This window comes from Urocampus carinirostris, chromosome 16 (assembly GCF_059441175.1).
Source record: "Urocampus carinirostris isolate Australia breed hairy pipefish chromosome 16, RoL_Ucar_1.0, whole genome shotgun sequence".
In the NCBI taxonomy this organism is placed as follows: Eukaryota; Metazoa; Chordata; class Actinopteri; order Syngnathiformes; family Syngnathidae; genus Urocampus; species Urocampus carinirostris.
The window spans coordinates 35,318,984-35,338,107 of NC_142364.1; the positions used below are offsets into that span (position 1 = coordinate 35,318,984).

At 37.3% G+C, this 19,124-nt stretch overlaps 1 protein-coding gene across 9 annotated transcripts in view; it reads right to left on the reverse strand.

The window, feature by feature from the left end:
• Window positions 1-2,408: 2,408 nt before the first annotated feature.
• Window positions 2,409-19,124, reverse strand: part of fbxw2 (F-box and WD repeat domain containing 2) — a 59,027-nt gene continuing 42,311 nt past the window's right edge. For 7 of the 9 annotated variants that reach the window (XM_088355541.1, XM_088355534.1, XM_088355536.1 and 4 more), the window contains 4 exons: window positions 15,090-15,176; window positions 6,486-6,533; window positions 5,399-5,568; window positions 2,409-2,724 (listed from right to left, as the gene is read on the reverse strand). In XM_088355541.1, the coding sequence (XP_088211667.1) occupies window positions 2,427-2,724; window positions 5,399-5,568; window positions 6,486-6,533; window positions 15,090-15,176 (603 nt within the window). In that variant the 3' untranslated portion in view covers window positions 2,409-2,426. The remainder of the gene's footprint in view (window positions 2,725-5,398; window positions 5,569-6,485; window positions 6,534-15,089; window positions 15,177-19,124) is intronic. The other 2 variants (XM_088355539.1, XM_088355538.1) reach the window with 2 other exon arrangements.

The window sequence follows — 19,124 nt, forward strand, 5'->3', positions numbered from 1 at the left end:
AGCAAAATAGCAGGGATTTCAAATACTTATTTTCTTCACTGTATTTTTTAAATAAATCCTAAAAAGAAAAAAAAACATGTTAACATTAGACTACCACACAATAAACATAAAACAAGAGGCACCAAATGTAAAAAAGCAGAGAATAAAGAAAATAATGAAAATACTCACTTACATTTTGACTGTCCTCTCTGTTTACTGGTTCAAGCAGTGTTTTTTGCTTCCTGTTACTTGATTAACTTACCCATTGAGGTCTGCTTCTGCCAGCTTTTGACGAGGCAGACGTACCGAGCGATAGCCCCACTCTTCCACACTTTTTTCGCATAATTCCTTTCCACAAATTCTGAGATTTCATGGAATTTTGCAAAATATCTTTAATTTGGGCTGATTGAATGATCGGTGCGTCCTCCTCCCCGCCATCTTGCCGGAACCCCTCCTCCTCTTCGTCTCTGAACTGTGACAGTGACACAGAGAGAATGCTGGGATACACACATGTGCACCGGTTACCTGACAGATTTGAAACGATTGTCAGTTTGGGTGAAGAGAAGGGTGGAGCTGTCAACTGATCACCACCTGGTGGTGAGTTGGCTCCAATGGTGGGGTAAGATGGCGGTCCGACCCGGCAGACCATAGCGTGTTATGAGGGTCTGTTGAAGCCTCCCTCTGCCTTTGGGTGGGGCGAAGGGTCCTGACTGTTGTTTTTGCTTATGCACCAGACAGCAGTTCAGAGTATCCACCATTCCTGAAGACTTTGAAGAATGTGCCCCCTGGGACTCCCTCGTACTGCTGAGGACTTCAGGGGGGGGGGGAAGTCGTGTGCCAATCAACACTATGTATAGTGGAGATGGGGCGCTGCTGACCTTGACCCCGGGACGTTGTGAATCGGTTGGCAGAATACCTTGAAGACTTCCTCAAACTCACAAACACATCTTCTTTTGAGGAAGCAGAGCCAGGGACTATGAGCTGGGCTTTCATATCATTGGGGTTTAAGTCACTAAGGTGGTCAAAAAACTCCTATGTGGCAGATAGGATCCGCCCGGAGTTCATTAAGGCTCTGGATGTTGTGGGCATGTCATGGTTGACATGTCTCTGTGTAGAGCCGCTGTGTTAAGAGGAGCCAGTTTAGGTAGCTGGGGGGCTGATAAGGAATGCGTCCTGGAAGCCTCCCTCGGAAGATGTTACGGGCATGTCCCACTGGATGGAGGCCCCGGAACGACCAAGGACATGCTGGAGGGACTACGTCTCTAGGCTGACCTGGGAACGCTTCGGGATTCCACCGGGTGAGCTGGATGAAATGGCTCGAGATAGAGAGGGCTTCCCTTCTGAGGCGGCTGCCTGTGCGACTGGAGCCCGAAAAAGCAAAAGAAAATGGATGGAAAGATTTAGCAGAATAATACTTTTAAAAATTACTTAGTTTATACATAGTATTACATTATTACTGGTAATACACTGAGAAAAGAGGCTTTGTTTCTTTTTTCTTACTTCTACCCAGTTTTTCTTGTTTTATTCATTTTTCTGTTCTATTTTCCATTGTTTTAATTGCTTTTTATCTGTTTTTTGCTTTTTTCTTCTCCACTTTTTGTTTTAGTTTTCATTACTTTCTTTTTACCTGTTTTTTTTCTTATTTTGTTACGTATTTTGCCCCGTTTCTTTATTCTTTTACTTATTCTTTTTTTCTTTGGCTTTTACTTCATTTTTCTTGCTTTTTCCTATTTTTATTTACTCTCTGTGTTTTGTTTTTTTTTCCTGGCATTTACCCATTTCTTAATGGCTTTATTGCTTTCCTTCTTTTTGCGTTTTTTCTTCTTTTGTTTATTGATTCATTGTAGTTTGTTTTTATTTTTCTTGCTACATTTTCCCCCATTTAAATCATTTTGTGCGCATACCGTTTTATGATAATACGTGACATATGGATTAAAGCAACAAAAACAATCTGAGCCGAAAGAACCGCTTCTCGAAAAACAGACTGAATTCTCTTCACAGCGAAAAAGGGATATCCTGGGAGGGGCTAATATTAGCCATGGCTCAATCCATGCTCACACAAAAAATTATTTAAAGAAAAGAAAAAGGAAGATCATCGTGTATTTGATTCACAAACATTGCACACAAAAACATACTTTACTGTTTTCTTGGCATGTTACATTGAGAAACGCAGGGTTCATCTTGAAATAAATATCTCATTATACTGTAAAACAATGTACATTTCTTCATTTTGAAGATTTTTACATTTCACCATTACAACACCTTTTAAAAGGCTTTTAGGAGTGATTTGTGTTTTCTGAAACCTTCCGAGATCCACAAATCTGTATCTTCTGTGTTTTGAAAGGCTGATAGATAATGCAGGATTAGACCACTCATGAAAAAAAAATCCCTGATGGAGCAACTTCTGTGAAATAAGATTGAGATTCACGTCATAGTAAAATTAGGCTTTATTCTCCTAAGCCATTTTTCTTCCACAAAACGAGGTGAATGCTGTGGTCGGGCATGCTTGTGGCAAACACCAGTCCAGAGTCATTTCTGCCATCCAAGCCGTTGAGCCAAGATGTCTCTCCAGCCAGGAAGCTGGATCCACGTTTGGATTTTCTGTAGGATGGTAGTGGCCATCGGCCTGAAATGGATTCGGTCCTAAGATCCATCACGTAAAGGAAATGGTTGTCAAAAAGGAGAGCAAACACCTCACCAAAGCTCAGCAAGGAGAGGTTGGCTTGATTTAGCGCTTTTATCACCCTGGGGAAAACACAAAATTGGTCAAATCAAGACAGCGCTTCTGAAATATTTTCTGTCAAAACCACTCTCGGAAGAAGAAAGATAAATACAGAGAGTGAAAGAGAGAAGGGAGAGAGAAAATGAAAGGATGACAGAAAGAAAAAATGAGATAAAAGGAGAAAGAAAGAAAGAAAGGGAAAGAAAGAGAAAAAGTGAGAGAAAGAAGGAAAGAAGAGAGCATAAGTAGTAAGTGGTGCCCCAACTACCCTGGCGGTTAAGGGATCCGTGTAAAGTGATTTAATAAAACCAGGCCCACACCTGATGTCAACCGCATGATACCATTTTCAGCTGCGCCATCTTCTGTTCTTTTCCAAGTTGTCTACGTCACGTGTTTACAGATCATGTGAGGTTCAAGATGGCGATTAAAAAGACAAGCACACTTTTACAACTGGCCTTAAAGAAAGTGCAAATGATTTGGTTTATCCCAATGTTCAAAAACATGCAAGGTTATTTAGCTGGTTTCAAATGTCCCCAGGTGTGAATGAGCATGGTTGTATGTCGCCGTGTGATCTGCGACAGGCTGGCAACCAGCTTACTGCCCGAAGATGTTTGGGATGGGCAGGAGCGACCCTGCGACCCTAGTGAGGATAAGCGCCTCAGAAGATTAATGGATGGACAATTGCTGAACTAAAAAACAAAATTGACAAAAGTACATTATCAATTTACAACTAATTTCACCTGAAACATTTGTGATGCACTTTGAAAGAAATTAGTCCATATTTTTGGCAACATTATTCAAACAATACATAAGATAAGCAAAACGGGACGTTTGACACTATCTTATTCAATATTTACAGTGTATTCATGTAATTTCAACTTTTTCACTGACAAATCAAGTCCTTAAATTATACATCCAAATTAAACCGCAGTAGATGATATTTATCAAAAACACTACAATTCTCTTTCCGTACGTTTGGAGTTAAAATCAGATCGCTCAAGGTTCCTTTATTCTAAAGGGACGATGATAAGTTAATAAAATTTGTTCCAGTACCGCGTACATCGTAACAAGACTTGTCACGTCCATGTGGCAATTTGACACCATTTCCTACAATAGGGTTGCAATATGGTCTAGAAACATAGGGCTCAAATTTTACCTGATGTAGCCCTTATCTGCGTTTTCTTTCGGGGCAGTAGTAAATATGTGCTTGTTTTTGTTTTTGCCATCTTGAATGGTCACATGATCTGAAATCTTGTGAAGTAAACTACTCAGGGCAAAAGTGATAACGACGCAGGTGAAAACGGCGCCAGGTGTGATGAGGCGCAGCATCGTTGGCGTTCTGAAGCCAAAAGCATCAATGCCAAAGTCCCAGGTGGCGCTAAGTGTGCTTCTGGCTTAAAATTGATGTCAATTACTTCATTTTTATGGCCGTTTAAGCCTGAGGCTGAATTTACATTGGAGCTTGTGGCTTTCAATTGGGTGCACTCTATAGTCCGGAATTTATGGTAAAAATTGCTATAATGTAAGCAAAATTAAACACTTATATTGGTAGAAACATGATATTTTATGTTTTCGCGTATTGCTAGTCATGCAAAAATTATTATTTGCACCTTTGGGTGACTTTGTAAACAGAATTTCTGAATAAATTTAAATTATCTATATGTTGGTTTAAGACCAGGTAATTGTGTAATTGTAATCCTGTGCAGTCCTTTGAGACATTTTTGTGATTAAGGGCTATATAAATAAATGTGACTTGACTTGAATCTATAAATATATTAATATTATTACTTTTTTTGTGATATTTTGTTGTGGAGAGTTGGTAAATCATAAATGGCCGCTATGTTAGCTACAGGTTGGGGAAACACTGGATTAGAAAAACAGCTTGCACAGCAGTGGTCTCAAACCCTTTTCAAGCTGAGAGCTTCTTTTTGCTACCTAAGGCACCCAGTTTGATATACATTTCCAAAATTACTTATCTTACTATGTTGTTACGATGTGATTTACCAGGTTAATCATTGGAGGTAGAAATAAAGGCAGAAAGGCAGACAGAAAGTATTTTAAATAGTCATCATTTATATAGCGCTTTTCAAGTCACTGAAGACTTACCAAACCGCTTTACAATGTTTTTCACAGAATGAAAAACAGAAACACAGAAAGAAAAGGAGCAATGGAAAGATAAAGTGTGAGAGAAAAAAAAACAAATGAGAGAGAGAAACAATAAGAAATAATGAGAAAAAGTGAACAAAAAGAAAAAGAAGAAACAAAAGGGAACTGAGAGAGGAAGAGAAAAAGAGAAAAAAGTAAGAAAAATGAAAAAGAGAGAGTGAGAGAAAGATATATATATCGAGAGAGAAAGAAAAACAGAAACACAGAAAGAACAAGAGAGAAAGATAGAGAAATAGAGAGAAGTAGTAAGTAGGGCTAAGTTGACTCAGTTAACCACATTAAAAATTGTTCTAAAAAAAAAAAAAAAAAAAAAAAATCACAACGACCCAGCACTGTTGGGGTGTTTTCAGAACCGGTCCGCAGGCACCTCAGCCGTCCGCAGAGGGTATTGGGGTGCCCGCAGCCACAAGGTTGGAGACCTCTGCCGCACAGGAAATACCCCGTCGATTACCCCACAGCATCTGTGATTCGCTCAAGCACCCTGGCAACCTTTGTAAAGATGTGAAGATATATGAAGAATGTTTTTTTTACCTGAGAATGTGAAAAGTTGCAAAATCCCACTGATAAATTCCAATATCAGAGCTGCAAACAATGTGACGTCCATCAAACTCCAAAAGAGGTTGAAGGCTGATGCTGCGGTTCTCTGACACTGACAGTGTCTTTAAGCACTTACAGTTAACTTCTTTTCCAAAAGGCCAAACCTGAAAAGAGAAGTGTGGTGAGGATTTTTTTGCGCTGTCTATTTTTATCTATAACAGAGGTGAGCAGACCAGTCCTTGGAGCCATGCTCCTATATTTTATGTTGATGTGGTCTGTGTATTGTCTGCACAGCCCTTTGAGACTTATTGTGATGGATAACATAAATTAGTAGTAAATTAGTTGTAAAAAGATTACGCTAACATGAACGTGTAAAAATAAAAAAAGGATAAAGAAAAGAATTATGAATAGGATTTCTTACCTTTGTGGAGGTCAGCAGAAGGCGCAAGTGGACGGTGGGGTATTCCCTAGCAAGATCAGAAACTCCACCTCCTTTATATTTTGCTATTATTTCTTTCTTAAATGCAATAGTTGTACGCACTACTTTTCCTTTTTTACTTGTAGCAACTTTGCTGCTTGCACTGACTTTTTTCGGAGACATAATTAGGGGCTAAAACACTTGGTACACCTATATATAAAAGCGAAAACAAAACGAAGCACGCGACAACAGTTGGTCAAGAAAAGAGCAATCTACACCTGTACGCCGCTCAGCATCGCACCCTAGCGTACCCACACATGCAATACCGGTGTTCGAACTCCAATTTTTTTGACCGAACAGCGAAGCAAAAATTTCTCTTAATTTTTGGTCGAAATCCGATTTGTTTGAACTGAGAGGCGTTCGAAAACCGAGGTTCCACTGTAATCCATCCAATATACTTTGAAACAATACAGACACTGCCCGACTTCCGAACAAGTTCCGGACGATCGTTCGTAAGCTGAATTTGCTCGTAAGATGCTTAAGTGCTATATTTTATATGTTTAAAGTTTTATATAAGTATGTTTGAGGCTTGTATAAAATAAAAATAAAAATGTCATAAAATAATATACTCTACAAAGATAAATAAAGTTGAGTTTAACGTACTTTTGGAAGATGCGCTTCGAGCAGTCCTACTCCGTGGTAAAAAGTGGCCTAGGAATACCAATGCAAAAACACTCATCTCATACAGATGTAAAATTGTATTCATGCGTATGCTTACTTTGCACAATGTTGCGTATTTGCACTACTGCATATTGCAGTAGTACGATCCCATCTAAGTAAGCACCCAATGTAAATATCTTTTGCTTTTACATGCCCATACTTTTTTGTGTAAATAGTTTGTGCTCATATATATCTCAATTCTTTTTATCTTTTTATTATGTTTTATCTTATAGCCTATGTGTGTAAATGGAGTGCCACGTCCAAAATCGTTGTCACAATATGTTCAACTCATTTTGTAACAATGATAATAAAGGTATATTCTATTCTATTCTAAAATAAGCGTTCCAACCATTTTCTCAATGGCATTAAGCTTTCTTATTTCACTTTCATTTCAAAAGAAACCTTTCCTTTACAATTAACACCAACCATATTGAATGGATGCAAGAGATATTAAACAATACAAACGTCAAAGTTCTGAGCTCGGTGGGGATTCAGTGTCATAACTCTATATGTTTACATACGAACTAGAAAGAGGAAGCTGACTTTTTTTTACTTCCGGGTGGATTCTGGGTGACTAATCACAGGGCTACACGCCAGTAGCGGTGGAGTACAGTGATGTCCTATACTCGGTAAAAGGTGCACACAATAAAAAATCTAACTTACAGCAATGTCCGGATATTTTTTGACATCCCGAAAAAAATGTTCTTTTCTAGCGTTTTAGCTGGGTCTGGTGTGAAAAATTTGATTAAATCTGTTTGAACAAACTTGAATGAACCAGATCATATACAGGTCGTCTACGTGCAAGAAAATCCGGGAACCCTAACCCCTAACCCCTGACCCTAACCCGAAGTCGAATGGTCGTAAGTAGGGGAGCGGCTGTACCAACAAAAATACTATTCCAGTCTCTTACCTTTTTTGTTTTCACTATTGAATGAATTGGTGAACCAATTCATAATAAGGCCGGACTGGTAAATTAAGGAGATAGAAAGATAGAGAAAGAAAGATAAAGAGAGAGATAGTGAGAAAGAGAAAAGGGAATAAAGCTAAATAAATATCAAAGAGAGACAAATAGAGAGAGGAAGAAAGAGAAAAAGATAAATATGCAAAGAGAAAGAAAGAGAAAATAACAAGGGTTAGTGAGAGAGAAAAAAACAGCGAAAATCAAGGAGATACAAATAATGAGAAAGAAAAAAAAGGGAGGGAAAGAAACAGGGAGAAAGAGAGAGAGAGACAAAGTGAGAAATTTAGAGAGCGAAAGAGAGGAGGGAAGACGAAGAGAAAGAGTCAGCGATAGAGAGACAAAGAGAGGGAGAACTATAGAAATAAGACAGGAAAAGGGAGAAAAGAAAGAAAGAGAGGGAGAGAGCGTGAAGGAGGGAGAAAAAGGCAGAGACAAAAAGAGGAAAAGGGAGAGAAACAAAGAAACAAGAGAAAAAGAAAAAAAATGGGAGAGTAAGAGTGAGGAAAAAGCAGAGAAGAGACGGATAAGAAGAGTGAGAGAAAGAGATTAATCCAAAAGAGAAAAGGGGAAAGAAATAAAGAGAAAAAAAAAACTAGCTCCAGTCGCTTTGAGTATCTTGGCCAGGCTTTGGCAACATCAAGTGAACGTATTTCAAAGTGCCGCTTATTTTTCTCCTGTACTTCTCTTGGCGGTGTCCTGTGGTCCAGATTTAAAACCTTAGTTGGGCCTAAACAGGTCCTTGGGCCACATGTTTGACACCTATGAGCTAGCTCTTTCAAATTTAGGATTGTTACTTTGTAGTCATTACTTTGGCATCCTATGTAGTGTGGGTAGAGTAGCCATTTTTACTTGTAAATTTTTACATGTAAAAGTACTGTTACTTCAGAATAAGATGACTAAAGGAAAAAAGTCGTCATTCAAGTAATTTCTTGAGTAAAAGGAAAAAAACTTGGAGGAAAACTTTTCAAGTACTGAGTAACTGTAGCAACGTCTTATTTATTGATGTTTTTTAATCACACATTTAATTTGATCACCTAGTCATCAAAGTCCATCCAACCAACAATAAATAACAAGTTTGTATAATTTTAAGTCTGTATACTCAGTTTGTTTCAGTAAACCCACTGTGGATTAAAACATATATATAAACACATGTGAGGCTACAACTAAAACCCCTAACAAAACGTATGGAATCACCAGTCTTGGGCAAGCCTTGTTAGTCAGTAGTTAAAAACAGTGCAGTTATCACACCTTGGACTAAGTGGTTTGGCAAGAATCATGGCTCCAACAAAAGAGATGTCTCTTGAGACCAAAATCTGGTTCGTCTAACTTCTTGAAGGTAACTGAACTCGTGTGGTTGCCAAAGATGTAAGCTGTTCAGAGTCAGCTTTATTGAATATTTTGACCAAATACAAACAGCATGAGAAGGTTTTTAAAGTCAAGCGTATTGGTAGGCCAAGGAAAACATGTAAGCGTCAAGACAAACATCTAAAGGCCATATATCTTGAAAACATAAAATGCACAACAAGACAAATGAAGAGGAACTGGGAGGAAGGTGCAGTTAATTTATGTGACAGAACTGTGCAAAATCGCCTAAAGGAAATGGGATTTTTATATAGGAAAGCAAAAAAGAAACCATCGTTGACGCCTAACCACAAAAGAACAAGACTGCAATAGACTAAGGAGAGGCAATCATGGACCGTGGATGACTGGATGAAGGTTTTGTTCAGTGATGAGTCATGACTTATGGATTGGACGAGGTGATGATGCTGGGATTTTTGTCTGGTGCCGTTTCGGTGAGATTTACCAAGAGGACTTTCTAAAGAAAATATCAAAAAACCCACAGGCCTTAATGATAGGAGCTTCGTGTCAGGCAAAGGCGCTGGGGGGATGGTTGTGGTCAAATCTGCAATAGATGCACAAGTTTACATTGACATTTTGGACAGCTTTCTTATTCCTTCAATTGAAAAAATGTTTGGGGATGATGAACTGCTTTTCCAAGATGACAATGCATCATGGTACAGAGAACAAAATGTGATAGCATTCCTTGGAGAAAAACACACCCACTAAATTTCATGGCCTGCAAATACCACAGATCTCAACCCTATTGAAAACCTGTGGTGGAAATTAAAAAAAAATGTCCACAGCAAGGCTCCGACCTGCAAAGAGGATCTGGCAATTGCAATCAAAGAGAGTTGGCACCAGATGAATGAAGAATACTGTCACTCATCATGTCCATGCCTCAGAGACTGTAAGGTGTCATAAAAGTTAAAGGTGGTGCAACTAAACACGAGTGATAAGGTTTGATTGCTATTTGTCTGTTTTTCATGATTACATATTTTTTTCCTTAGAATGGAGTGATTCCATACTTTTTTTCCCTGCGCTTGGTCTACAAAAATAGCATTTGCTGACCACTACAAAGTTGTTTTATTCATTTCTTTTAGTGTTTCTGAATGAGTACTTGTCCAAAACTGATTCCATAATTTTTGCTAGCGGTTAGACTGTATATACTGCGCATACAGTGCAGCAAGAGCCATTTTAGGTAAAACGCTTTGATGTCGCTGAGCACCCAAGTTAGGGGTGGGCAAACTATGACCCGCCAAACTAAAATGGTCAAAATGTAATCAAGAAATATGTAGAATCATTTTTTGTGCCAAATCCGTCCCCATTGTCCATTTGAGTATCTGCAAAAAGTACAACAAAATTACCATTTCTTCATTTTCCTTGTGCCGAGGTTTTGAGTTTTTCCTTGCCCTCATGTACGTTTTACATTAGGGGATGGTATAGTAACAGTCTGTAGTCTGCAATAACTACTGTGGTCTGTACAGCCCTTTGAGACTGTAGTTTGGAATAATCTGTTGTCTGTGCAGTCCTTTGAGACTCCTTGTGATTAAGAACTATACAAATATGCACGACTTGACTTGACCACAAAACTTTAAAACAAAAATACTGCTACAGAGCTATTCCGACAGAAATATGACGAAAATATTTCTACAGAAATATTACGACAAAAATGCCACAAAATACAACTACAGTAATAGTACAAAAATAATACAACAATTATACTATGGTAATACTACAGAAACACTACAGTAGAAATACTACACAATACTACAAAATAAAAGTAGTTACACTACAAAAATACAACAGAAACACCCAAAAAAAATCTGACTTCAGAAATACTACAAAAAACACTTAAGTAATACTACACATTGCACTACAAAAAATCTACTATGGAAATACTACAAAAATACAACAGCAGAAATACTACAAAGATACTAGAAAAATTAACTACAGTAATTGTACTGCAACACTACAAGAGTATGACAACAGAAATATACAAAAATACAACTACAGTAATACTACAGATATACTTTAAAAAGTCTACTCAAGAAAATACCACAAAAATACTACTGCAGAAATACGACGACCCAGTGGAGTATTTCTGACACTTTCTGGTTTACATTTTCGTTTTGTTTTACTTTTTTTTAATCTAGCATTTTAATCACATTTAATCCTATCCTGTCCTTTATTAAGGAAAATAAAGTTTTAAAAATGCAAAAAATTGGGGGGGAGCTTTAGTTTAATTTGGTGCTCGAGCACCCTCCAAAAATGTTCCTAACCCTGCTCACAAGTGCCACCAGGTAAAATCAAAATAAAAGAAAGGAGGTCTCCAAATAAAATAAATGAATCAATGCAAAATAATGGATGCGTCCTAACAGAGACAGACAGACAGACGTGTGCTTACGTGGAGGGGATTCAAGTTGCGGCTTCTATGTGGCCTCATGTATGGAGTAAGAGTACAGTTTCTTCCACACAAATCTGCTCAAATGATTTAAAAATACCATTAGAAGTACAAAATGTTCTAAAAACTTACTCAAGGAAATGTAACGTAGTAAATGTAAGTGGTTACTTCTCCCCTTTGCTCTTTTGAGGATCTAACGTTAGTTTAATTGGCACCCAGAAATCCTAAAACCATTTCCTTATAAACACAAGATAAAAACACATCAACAGGAAACATTTGGGGATTTTTTTAGATTGCCCAGCTCTAAGCAGTCAAATGTCAATGATGTCAATTTAAATGATATCAACAATATAAACACAAATAAAACTAATGGAATGTATGATTGTCAGTACTGTATTTTCTGGACTATAAGTCACAGTTTTTTTTAGTTTGGCCGAGGGTGCGACTTATATTTCTGTGAGACTTATACAGTACGTTAAATTATTACCACATTGTTATATCATTGAGTTTTACTTTTTTATTACTGGAACTGTATATTACTTCACATGTTATTTTCACAATGAACCGCAAGAGGGCGGGTACTCAATACCTGTGTCGATCATTTCAACCAACGGAAAAAAAAAAAAAAACGGCTTATCATCATCTTTCTGAGTTGAAGGAGTTGTTTACTTGTAAAATTGGATTTAGTGATTTGGAGTGAAAATGATCGTTTGGTAAGCATATTCTTTATGCCCACTGTATCTAAATAACTCTTAAATGTTACATTGTTACTTAAGAGCGTGTTTAAGATATGCATGTAAGTACACTAGTATACTATGTTCTCTATTTTGTGTTTATTTCAAATTGCCGTTTAAGATGACATGTTACCATTTCCTTGGTAAATTCAAGCACTTTTTAAAGACTTTAAAAGCCAACTGTTTCCAGCACCGTAAAAAGAAGAAATCCAACGCTGATTAAAAGAACAGGATCCTAAACTTTAGTTTCAGACCTTAACTCTACCCCAGCCTTGTCTGGGAACCCTAAAATCAGTTTAAACCCTATTTTACAGCCCAAACTCTAAGCTCCTAACCCTAAACTTACACATAACCTTAGTGTAAAGCTAGGGTTATAACTGTTTCAAACCGTACCCTACCTCTAAACTCATTTTGGAACCATACATTCAGTTCAGAACCCTAATATAGAGCTCAATCCCTAGTTCCTAACCCTAACTGTTGCTCCAAACATGTTTCAAATGTAACTCTAGCTCTAAATAAATTTTGGAACCTTACATTCGGTTTGGAACCCGAACATGGAGGTCAAAGACTAGTTAATCGTAAACCCAGCTCTAAACAAATTTTGGAACAGTACATTCAGTTTAGAACCCTAATATATAATTTAAACTGTAGTTCCTTACCCTAAACCTACCTATAACCCTAGCTGTAACCTTAGCCCTAACCCTGTTTCGAACCGTTACCCTCGCTCTAAATCCATTTTGGAACCCTAAATTCAGGTTACAACACTAATATAAAGCTTAAACTGTAGTTCCTAACCCTAAACCCACACCTAACTCTCGCTGTAAAACCCTAGCCTACAACCCTAGCCTACAACCTATTTTAGAACACTGAATTCTGTTTAATACCCTAATAAAGAGGATAAACAATGGTTTCTATTTCTAGTCCTAAGCCTTTTTTTGGAACCATAAAATAAGTTTAAAACGCTTATTTGAACACCTAACCTAAGAAACACAGCAACAATTTATTTCAAGCATTTACAAGCACTTCATCTAAAATTCAAGCACTTTTTAATTCTAGAAAACACAACAATAAAGTTTAGGCATTTTCAAGGATTTCAAGTACCCGTACGTACGATACCTGTTATCAAATCAACTTTCCCACAAATTGCGACTTATACAATCTTTTTTCTTCTTAATTCTGCATTTTTTGGCTGGTGCGACTTATATTCTGGAGAGACCTATAGTCCGAAAAATACGGTAGTTACTATTTTCTATGTAGAATTCTTATCTCGTCTCATCAGCTGCACCGCTTATCCTCAGTAGGGTCGCGGGGGTGCTGGAGCCCATCCCAGCAATCATCGGGCAGTGGGCAGAGGACACCCTGAACTGGTTGCCAGCCAATCGCAGGGCACACAGGGACAGACAACTCACTCGCTCATTCACACCTAGGGACAATTTGGACCGGCCAATCCACCTGAAATGCATGTCTTTGGAATGTGGGAGGAAACCAGAGTGCCCGGTGGAAACCCACGCAAGCACGGGGAGAACATACAAACTACGCACAGGAAGTCCGGAAGCTGGATTTGAACCTTAGAACTGTGCCGCACACGCTAACCACTGTCCCACCTTGCTGCCCATGTAGAATTCTGTTCGTAACAAAAGAATAAGGTTTTTTTTTCGAGAGCACTATTATATTTTGTTCTACCACAGTCCCTCCAAAAAACAAGAATGAAGATCTACAGTAAGCAGAGCTACAAGTGGCCAACTGTACAATGGACGTCTTTTGCACATGACATAAAAGTTTTACTCATGGGCCCGTTTTTGGGGAAGCTCAAGCACTCACAAATTCAACCCAATCATCCCCAAAATGATAGCATTTTTAAAACTCTCTTTTCCTTAAGAACAGGATAGGCTAGAATATAAAAAACCCCCGCTAGGTTAGAAAAAATTAAAAAAATGTAAACAACGCAGCGTCGAAAGTACACCACTGCCTTGAAATGGTTCCATCTATAGGATATCTAGCACCACATTGTATTATTTCTGCAGTAGCATTTTGTAGTAATTTCAATAGTTCAATTTTTGTAGCATTTTGGTATCATTACTATAGTTGTTTGTAGTATTTTTGTAGTATTTCTGTAGTCATAATGTTGAAGTATTATTGTAGTTTAAGTTTTGTAATATTTTTGAATTATTTCCGCGGTTTTATTCTTGTAGTATTTCCATAGTAGAATCTTTGGAGTATATCTGTAGTACAACTCCTAGCAAAAAGTAGGGAATCATCAGTCTAGGACAAGTACTCACTCCGACATTTTATTCTGGAGAACAAACTCAAATAAAAAGCATGGTTTGTGGTGAAGCTCATATTTTGTTCTACTTGTATAATGACAATAAAGGCTTTCAATTAAATTCAATTTGTGTAAGCTTTTCTAAAGGGGCACAGGGTAATGGACATGGACTGGCCAAGCAGGTCTCCTGATTTAAATCTAATAAAACATCTTTGGGGCATCCTCAAGCGGAAGGTGTATGAAGACCTTGAATATTCCCTAGTTTAGTCATGTTGTCATGGAGGAGTGAAAGAACATTCCAGTGGCAATTTATGAGACTCTGGTGAAATCTATGGCCAGGAGGATTAAATTGGTTCTGCAAAATCATTTTGGCCATTTTTCAGCAACATTAGGAAGTTTTACTTAGAGAGTACTACTAACTTTTGTTACCAGGGGTTGAACTACTTAGGCTATATTGTTTGTTTTTTTGAAGGGAAAAATAAATTTACAATCCAATATAAGCTTTACACAGACTACCTTTCATTGTGTCAAAGGGGATGTTTCTTTATTGTTGTTCAATTAAACATTATGATGAAACTTTTGTTCTTTCTTAAGGAAAAGAGAGTTTTAAAAATGCTATCATTTTGGGGATGATTGGGTTGAATTTGTGACATACTCTATTCCCTTATCATATTTTGGGCATTTTAGTTTGCCGGGCCGTAGTTTGCCCACACCCTATGCAGGTGCTCAGCACCCTCCAAGCTCTGACCTAAAATGGCCCCAGGTTTTACTTCTTTGTATTGTAGCCACTATTAAACTTGTATATCTCAAGCGTTACAGTGTGAAACATTAAACACATTAGTATTACCTTAATGACGTACTTATCAACACTTAGCAGGATGTAATCACCAGGGCTATGCACCACGGACTCCACTTTACTTTTCTGCAGTATCACCTGAATGAAAATCAACATGGTGTTTAGTCAACGATAGGAACTAATGAGAGTTAGTGTTATGTCTTGACATTGGACTTACACCAGGGGTCTTCTCCCTCTTTCAGGCGTCAAGCTACTTTTTGTTATTAATTAGCCCAAAGGGCATATACATATAAGTTTCTAAAATAGCAACTTAGCTAGATGGCTTGCTAAATAGCTCTAAAGGTAGTAAGACAGCCAGCTACCAAACTAAAATAAAGCAAGATAGCTAGCTAGAAAAGAAGGTCAAAATGTAACAAGACAGCTAGCTAAAAAAAAAATGATTTACTTGAATTTTGTTTGTTGTATTTCCTATAAAAAAACAAAAAGGGTGAATTAATACGTTTGTTTAATACATGAATAGATTATCATTCTATTCTCTTAATACATTTTTTGAAAATAATTATCAATACTTGAATTTATTTTTTTGTCCATGAAGCCCAAATGTCTAATATAAAATGTTTTTACCAGTTCTACGCTATTACCAGGCTAATTATTGTTAAATGGGGTTAAATAGATTCAGTCAACCAACAGCAATTTTTTTTTTACTAGAAAATTCCAATGACCCAGCACCGGTGAGCAAAGGTAAACAGGCACCTCAGCCGTCTTTAGGGGACAACCAGGTGCCCACAGGCACCACGTTGGAGATCCCTGCTGTACTCTGTACAACCCTTTGAGACTTCTTGGGATAAATGGTGTCACAAATAAACATGACTTGACTGGACAGAACTCCTTCAACATTGGTGAAAAACCCTGTGTTCACTTCTGGCTCACATACCTGTCTGACAACACAAGTGTTCCCACCTTTATACACCTACAAATTAATCTGCCCCACCCCACGAATAAAACATAAATAACAATAAATGACAAGCATTTGTTTTGGCTCCTACACACCAGCCCCTAATTGATGATGGTAGGCAGACACTACAATTCAAATTAATGAAAACAAAACAGAACCAAAATGTAACAAAACATCAAGTCAAAAATACAATTTAATAGCACATTCATACTGCATGTATTGGGAAAGGTTTGGTCACAGGTCTTTTACTTTTCTAATAGATGTGTTTACCTTCGTAACCCTGGATTTCTTCCACACTGACGACCAGCATTGCCCAGTGATCATGACAAAAGCATGTAGCTCAAGTCACTTGGGGTAAAAACCAACACATCCGCCTAGCTCAAGCTGTTGCACGGAGACTTCAGTGGTTCAGTATTTACAGTATTTAGTTAATTATTAAAAAACTCCTTAACAATTGGAATAAAATTATGTTTTCTCAGCTCAAACTAAATACTATAAGTAACTAACAATGTTGAATAGGTACGTCAAATATTAAAGTAATATATTGACGAGGGAAAAAATAAACACACTAACAATATGAATGTTACAATGTATTTATAATAAGTTGCATTGAGCTGTAAATAGCTAGCTGGCTTACAAAATAAACTACAAATTTGGTGAGATACCTAACCATATAAAGCTTTGAAAGTAAATTTGGCAAGCTAGTAGCTAGTAGTAGAGGGCTATAGATAGAAGTTACATGTAGTTGTTACTAGATAACTAGTCGGTAAGGTTTCACTCTAATTAATCAAAACAAATCAGGTTACCGGCCTGCTACTGTAAATAGCTAATAGGTAACAATATGCATTACATATTTGGCTAGTTAATTAACGATATAACGCTATATCAGATGTCTCTAATGTGGTGCTTGGGGGCACCAAGGTGTCCCCTAAGGACAGCTGAGGTGCCCACAGACCTGTTCTGAAAATAGCTCACCAGTGCTGGATCATTGTGATTTTCTAGTAAAATGCTTTTCTTTTAGTTGTTGACTTTAACTCTACTTCTAATAATCAGGGGTCTCAAACTCACAGCCCGGGGTCAATTGCAGCTCACGGGGTGGTGGTTGGAGGCCACAGCTTCAATATGAAAGTCTAAATGGACATGGTATATTATTAAGCTCCGCCTGGTGGGGAAAAAACTTAATTCATTAAAAAATAAATAAATACCGATTTAAAAAAATAAAACAAAAATACATGTTATTTAATACTCATCGTTAGAGAAATTTGGATTTGTTCTACATAATAGTCTCCTCAATTAAATGGAGCTGATAACATTGTTGGCTATCTTGTCTTTTTTCCTTGTGTTTGCCTAGCTCTTTTCTTCTTTCTCCTTTTTTCTTTTCTTTTTTTCTTTCAGCTTTCTCTCTTTTTTTTCACTAGTTTTCTTTCTTTGCAAAGGGCTGGGCAGAAAAAGGAAAAATGCCTTGGTTTGGTAACTTCAAGTCATTGTGGTTTGTCTTTTTACTTGTTAGCACTCGTTTTCGGTTGCACGGACCAATTAAAGCAACATCTAGTGGTCAAATAATACACACTGTCCCTTAGATGTAAGTGCAACCCACGCAAATTCTGGATTTATTTACTACTAAGTGATTTATTTTCACATTCATTCTAGATATTTTTTAACTTTTAGGTCTTATTTTGTGTAGCACTTAAAACAAGATAATTGAGAGCAGTGGTTTTTAATCAGAAGTTTTCTTGTAGAAAACCCAATTTGGCCCAACCTTACACAGACCTTAGCTCCAGTGGAGTTCAAGTCATTTGAGTTTGAGACCCCTGATATAATTAATCTGATAATAACATAGTAAGAACGTAGTGAATAACACGATGAGTTATTTTCAAAATGCATATCAAAGCGGCTGCTATTTGCGCTAATAAGTAACAAAAAATATCTTCCAGCTTGAAAAAGGTTGGAGACAATGTTTTATCTAAACCGCGCATTTGCATACTGCCCATACCTTCTCAGCGCACAAAGAAACTATCCTGCACACTAAAATTGGGGCTCATCATTGCGAAAAGAATTCAAAAGCAAATTGGGCCAGAATTATAGTGCAGTGTTATAAGCGAGGTACTTTTAAATGTAAACTTGCATTCTTACGCCTGGGGGTGTAGAGAGGCGGTCGTTGGAGTGAAGATCGCTCCTTAAAAAAAATATTATTGTATTTTCTTATCAGTAAGTTATTAAAATATAGTGAGACAAGTGTGATTTACCTTAATTGTCGCCTGAACTGTTAGACTACTTGACTATGGGACATGGGACCTGGGGGCCAACATCAATTTTAAAAAGACCCTACCCTTTCGGCTCCCAAACGATTCTTCAGATTGTTTCTGTTGCTTTTATCCACGTAACCTTAGTCACAAAATGACATAAAAAGGGGAAAATAAAGCAAAAAAAATAATAATAAACAAGAAACAAAAGATAAATAAAATAAAAAAGTTGAATAAATAAGTAAAAAGGTAGGGGGGAAAAAAATAAAATAATTAAAGAAAATACGGGGGAAAAAAAAAAAAGAAGCATGTCAACGCCTGCATCGACCAGCCGGCAGAGATTTGAAGCTGTGTCGATGCTGTTATAGACTTTTTGTACTATGTTATAGGCTTGAGGAGACATGGCTGTCATGCACTTTCCTTTTCATCATGTTACCTATTGTTCTCTTGTATTGATGTTCACTATGTTTCTGTACTGTTACCCAATGCTAAATCTATTTTACCCTGGTCATCCTAGACGGGGGATTACCACTTGTGAAGCCCCCTCAAGGTTTCTTTTTTCCTCACGCTGAGGTTTCTAGTTTTTCCTTGCCCGAATGTTGGTTTGAGATCAGGCGATGGTGTAATTGTAATGCTTTTTTGTGATTAAGAGCTATACAAATAAATGTGAATTGACTTGACTAGAAAAAAAAAAAAAAAAACGACATTTACTGGAGTCTCTTTAATCGCTCTGAAAAAAGACAAATGTTTGGGGGCTTCTTTAATCACTCCTGTGTTAAGTTCGATTCATTTCCAAATATATAATGTCAATCTTTTAGCTGACATTGTACTTCCACTAAAACGTGTGATTGAATACATTTCTGTATTGTGCAACCAACTAAATAAAAT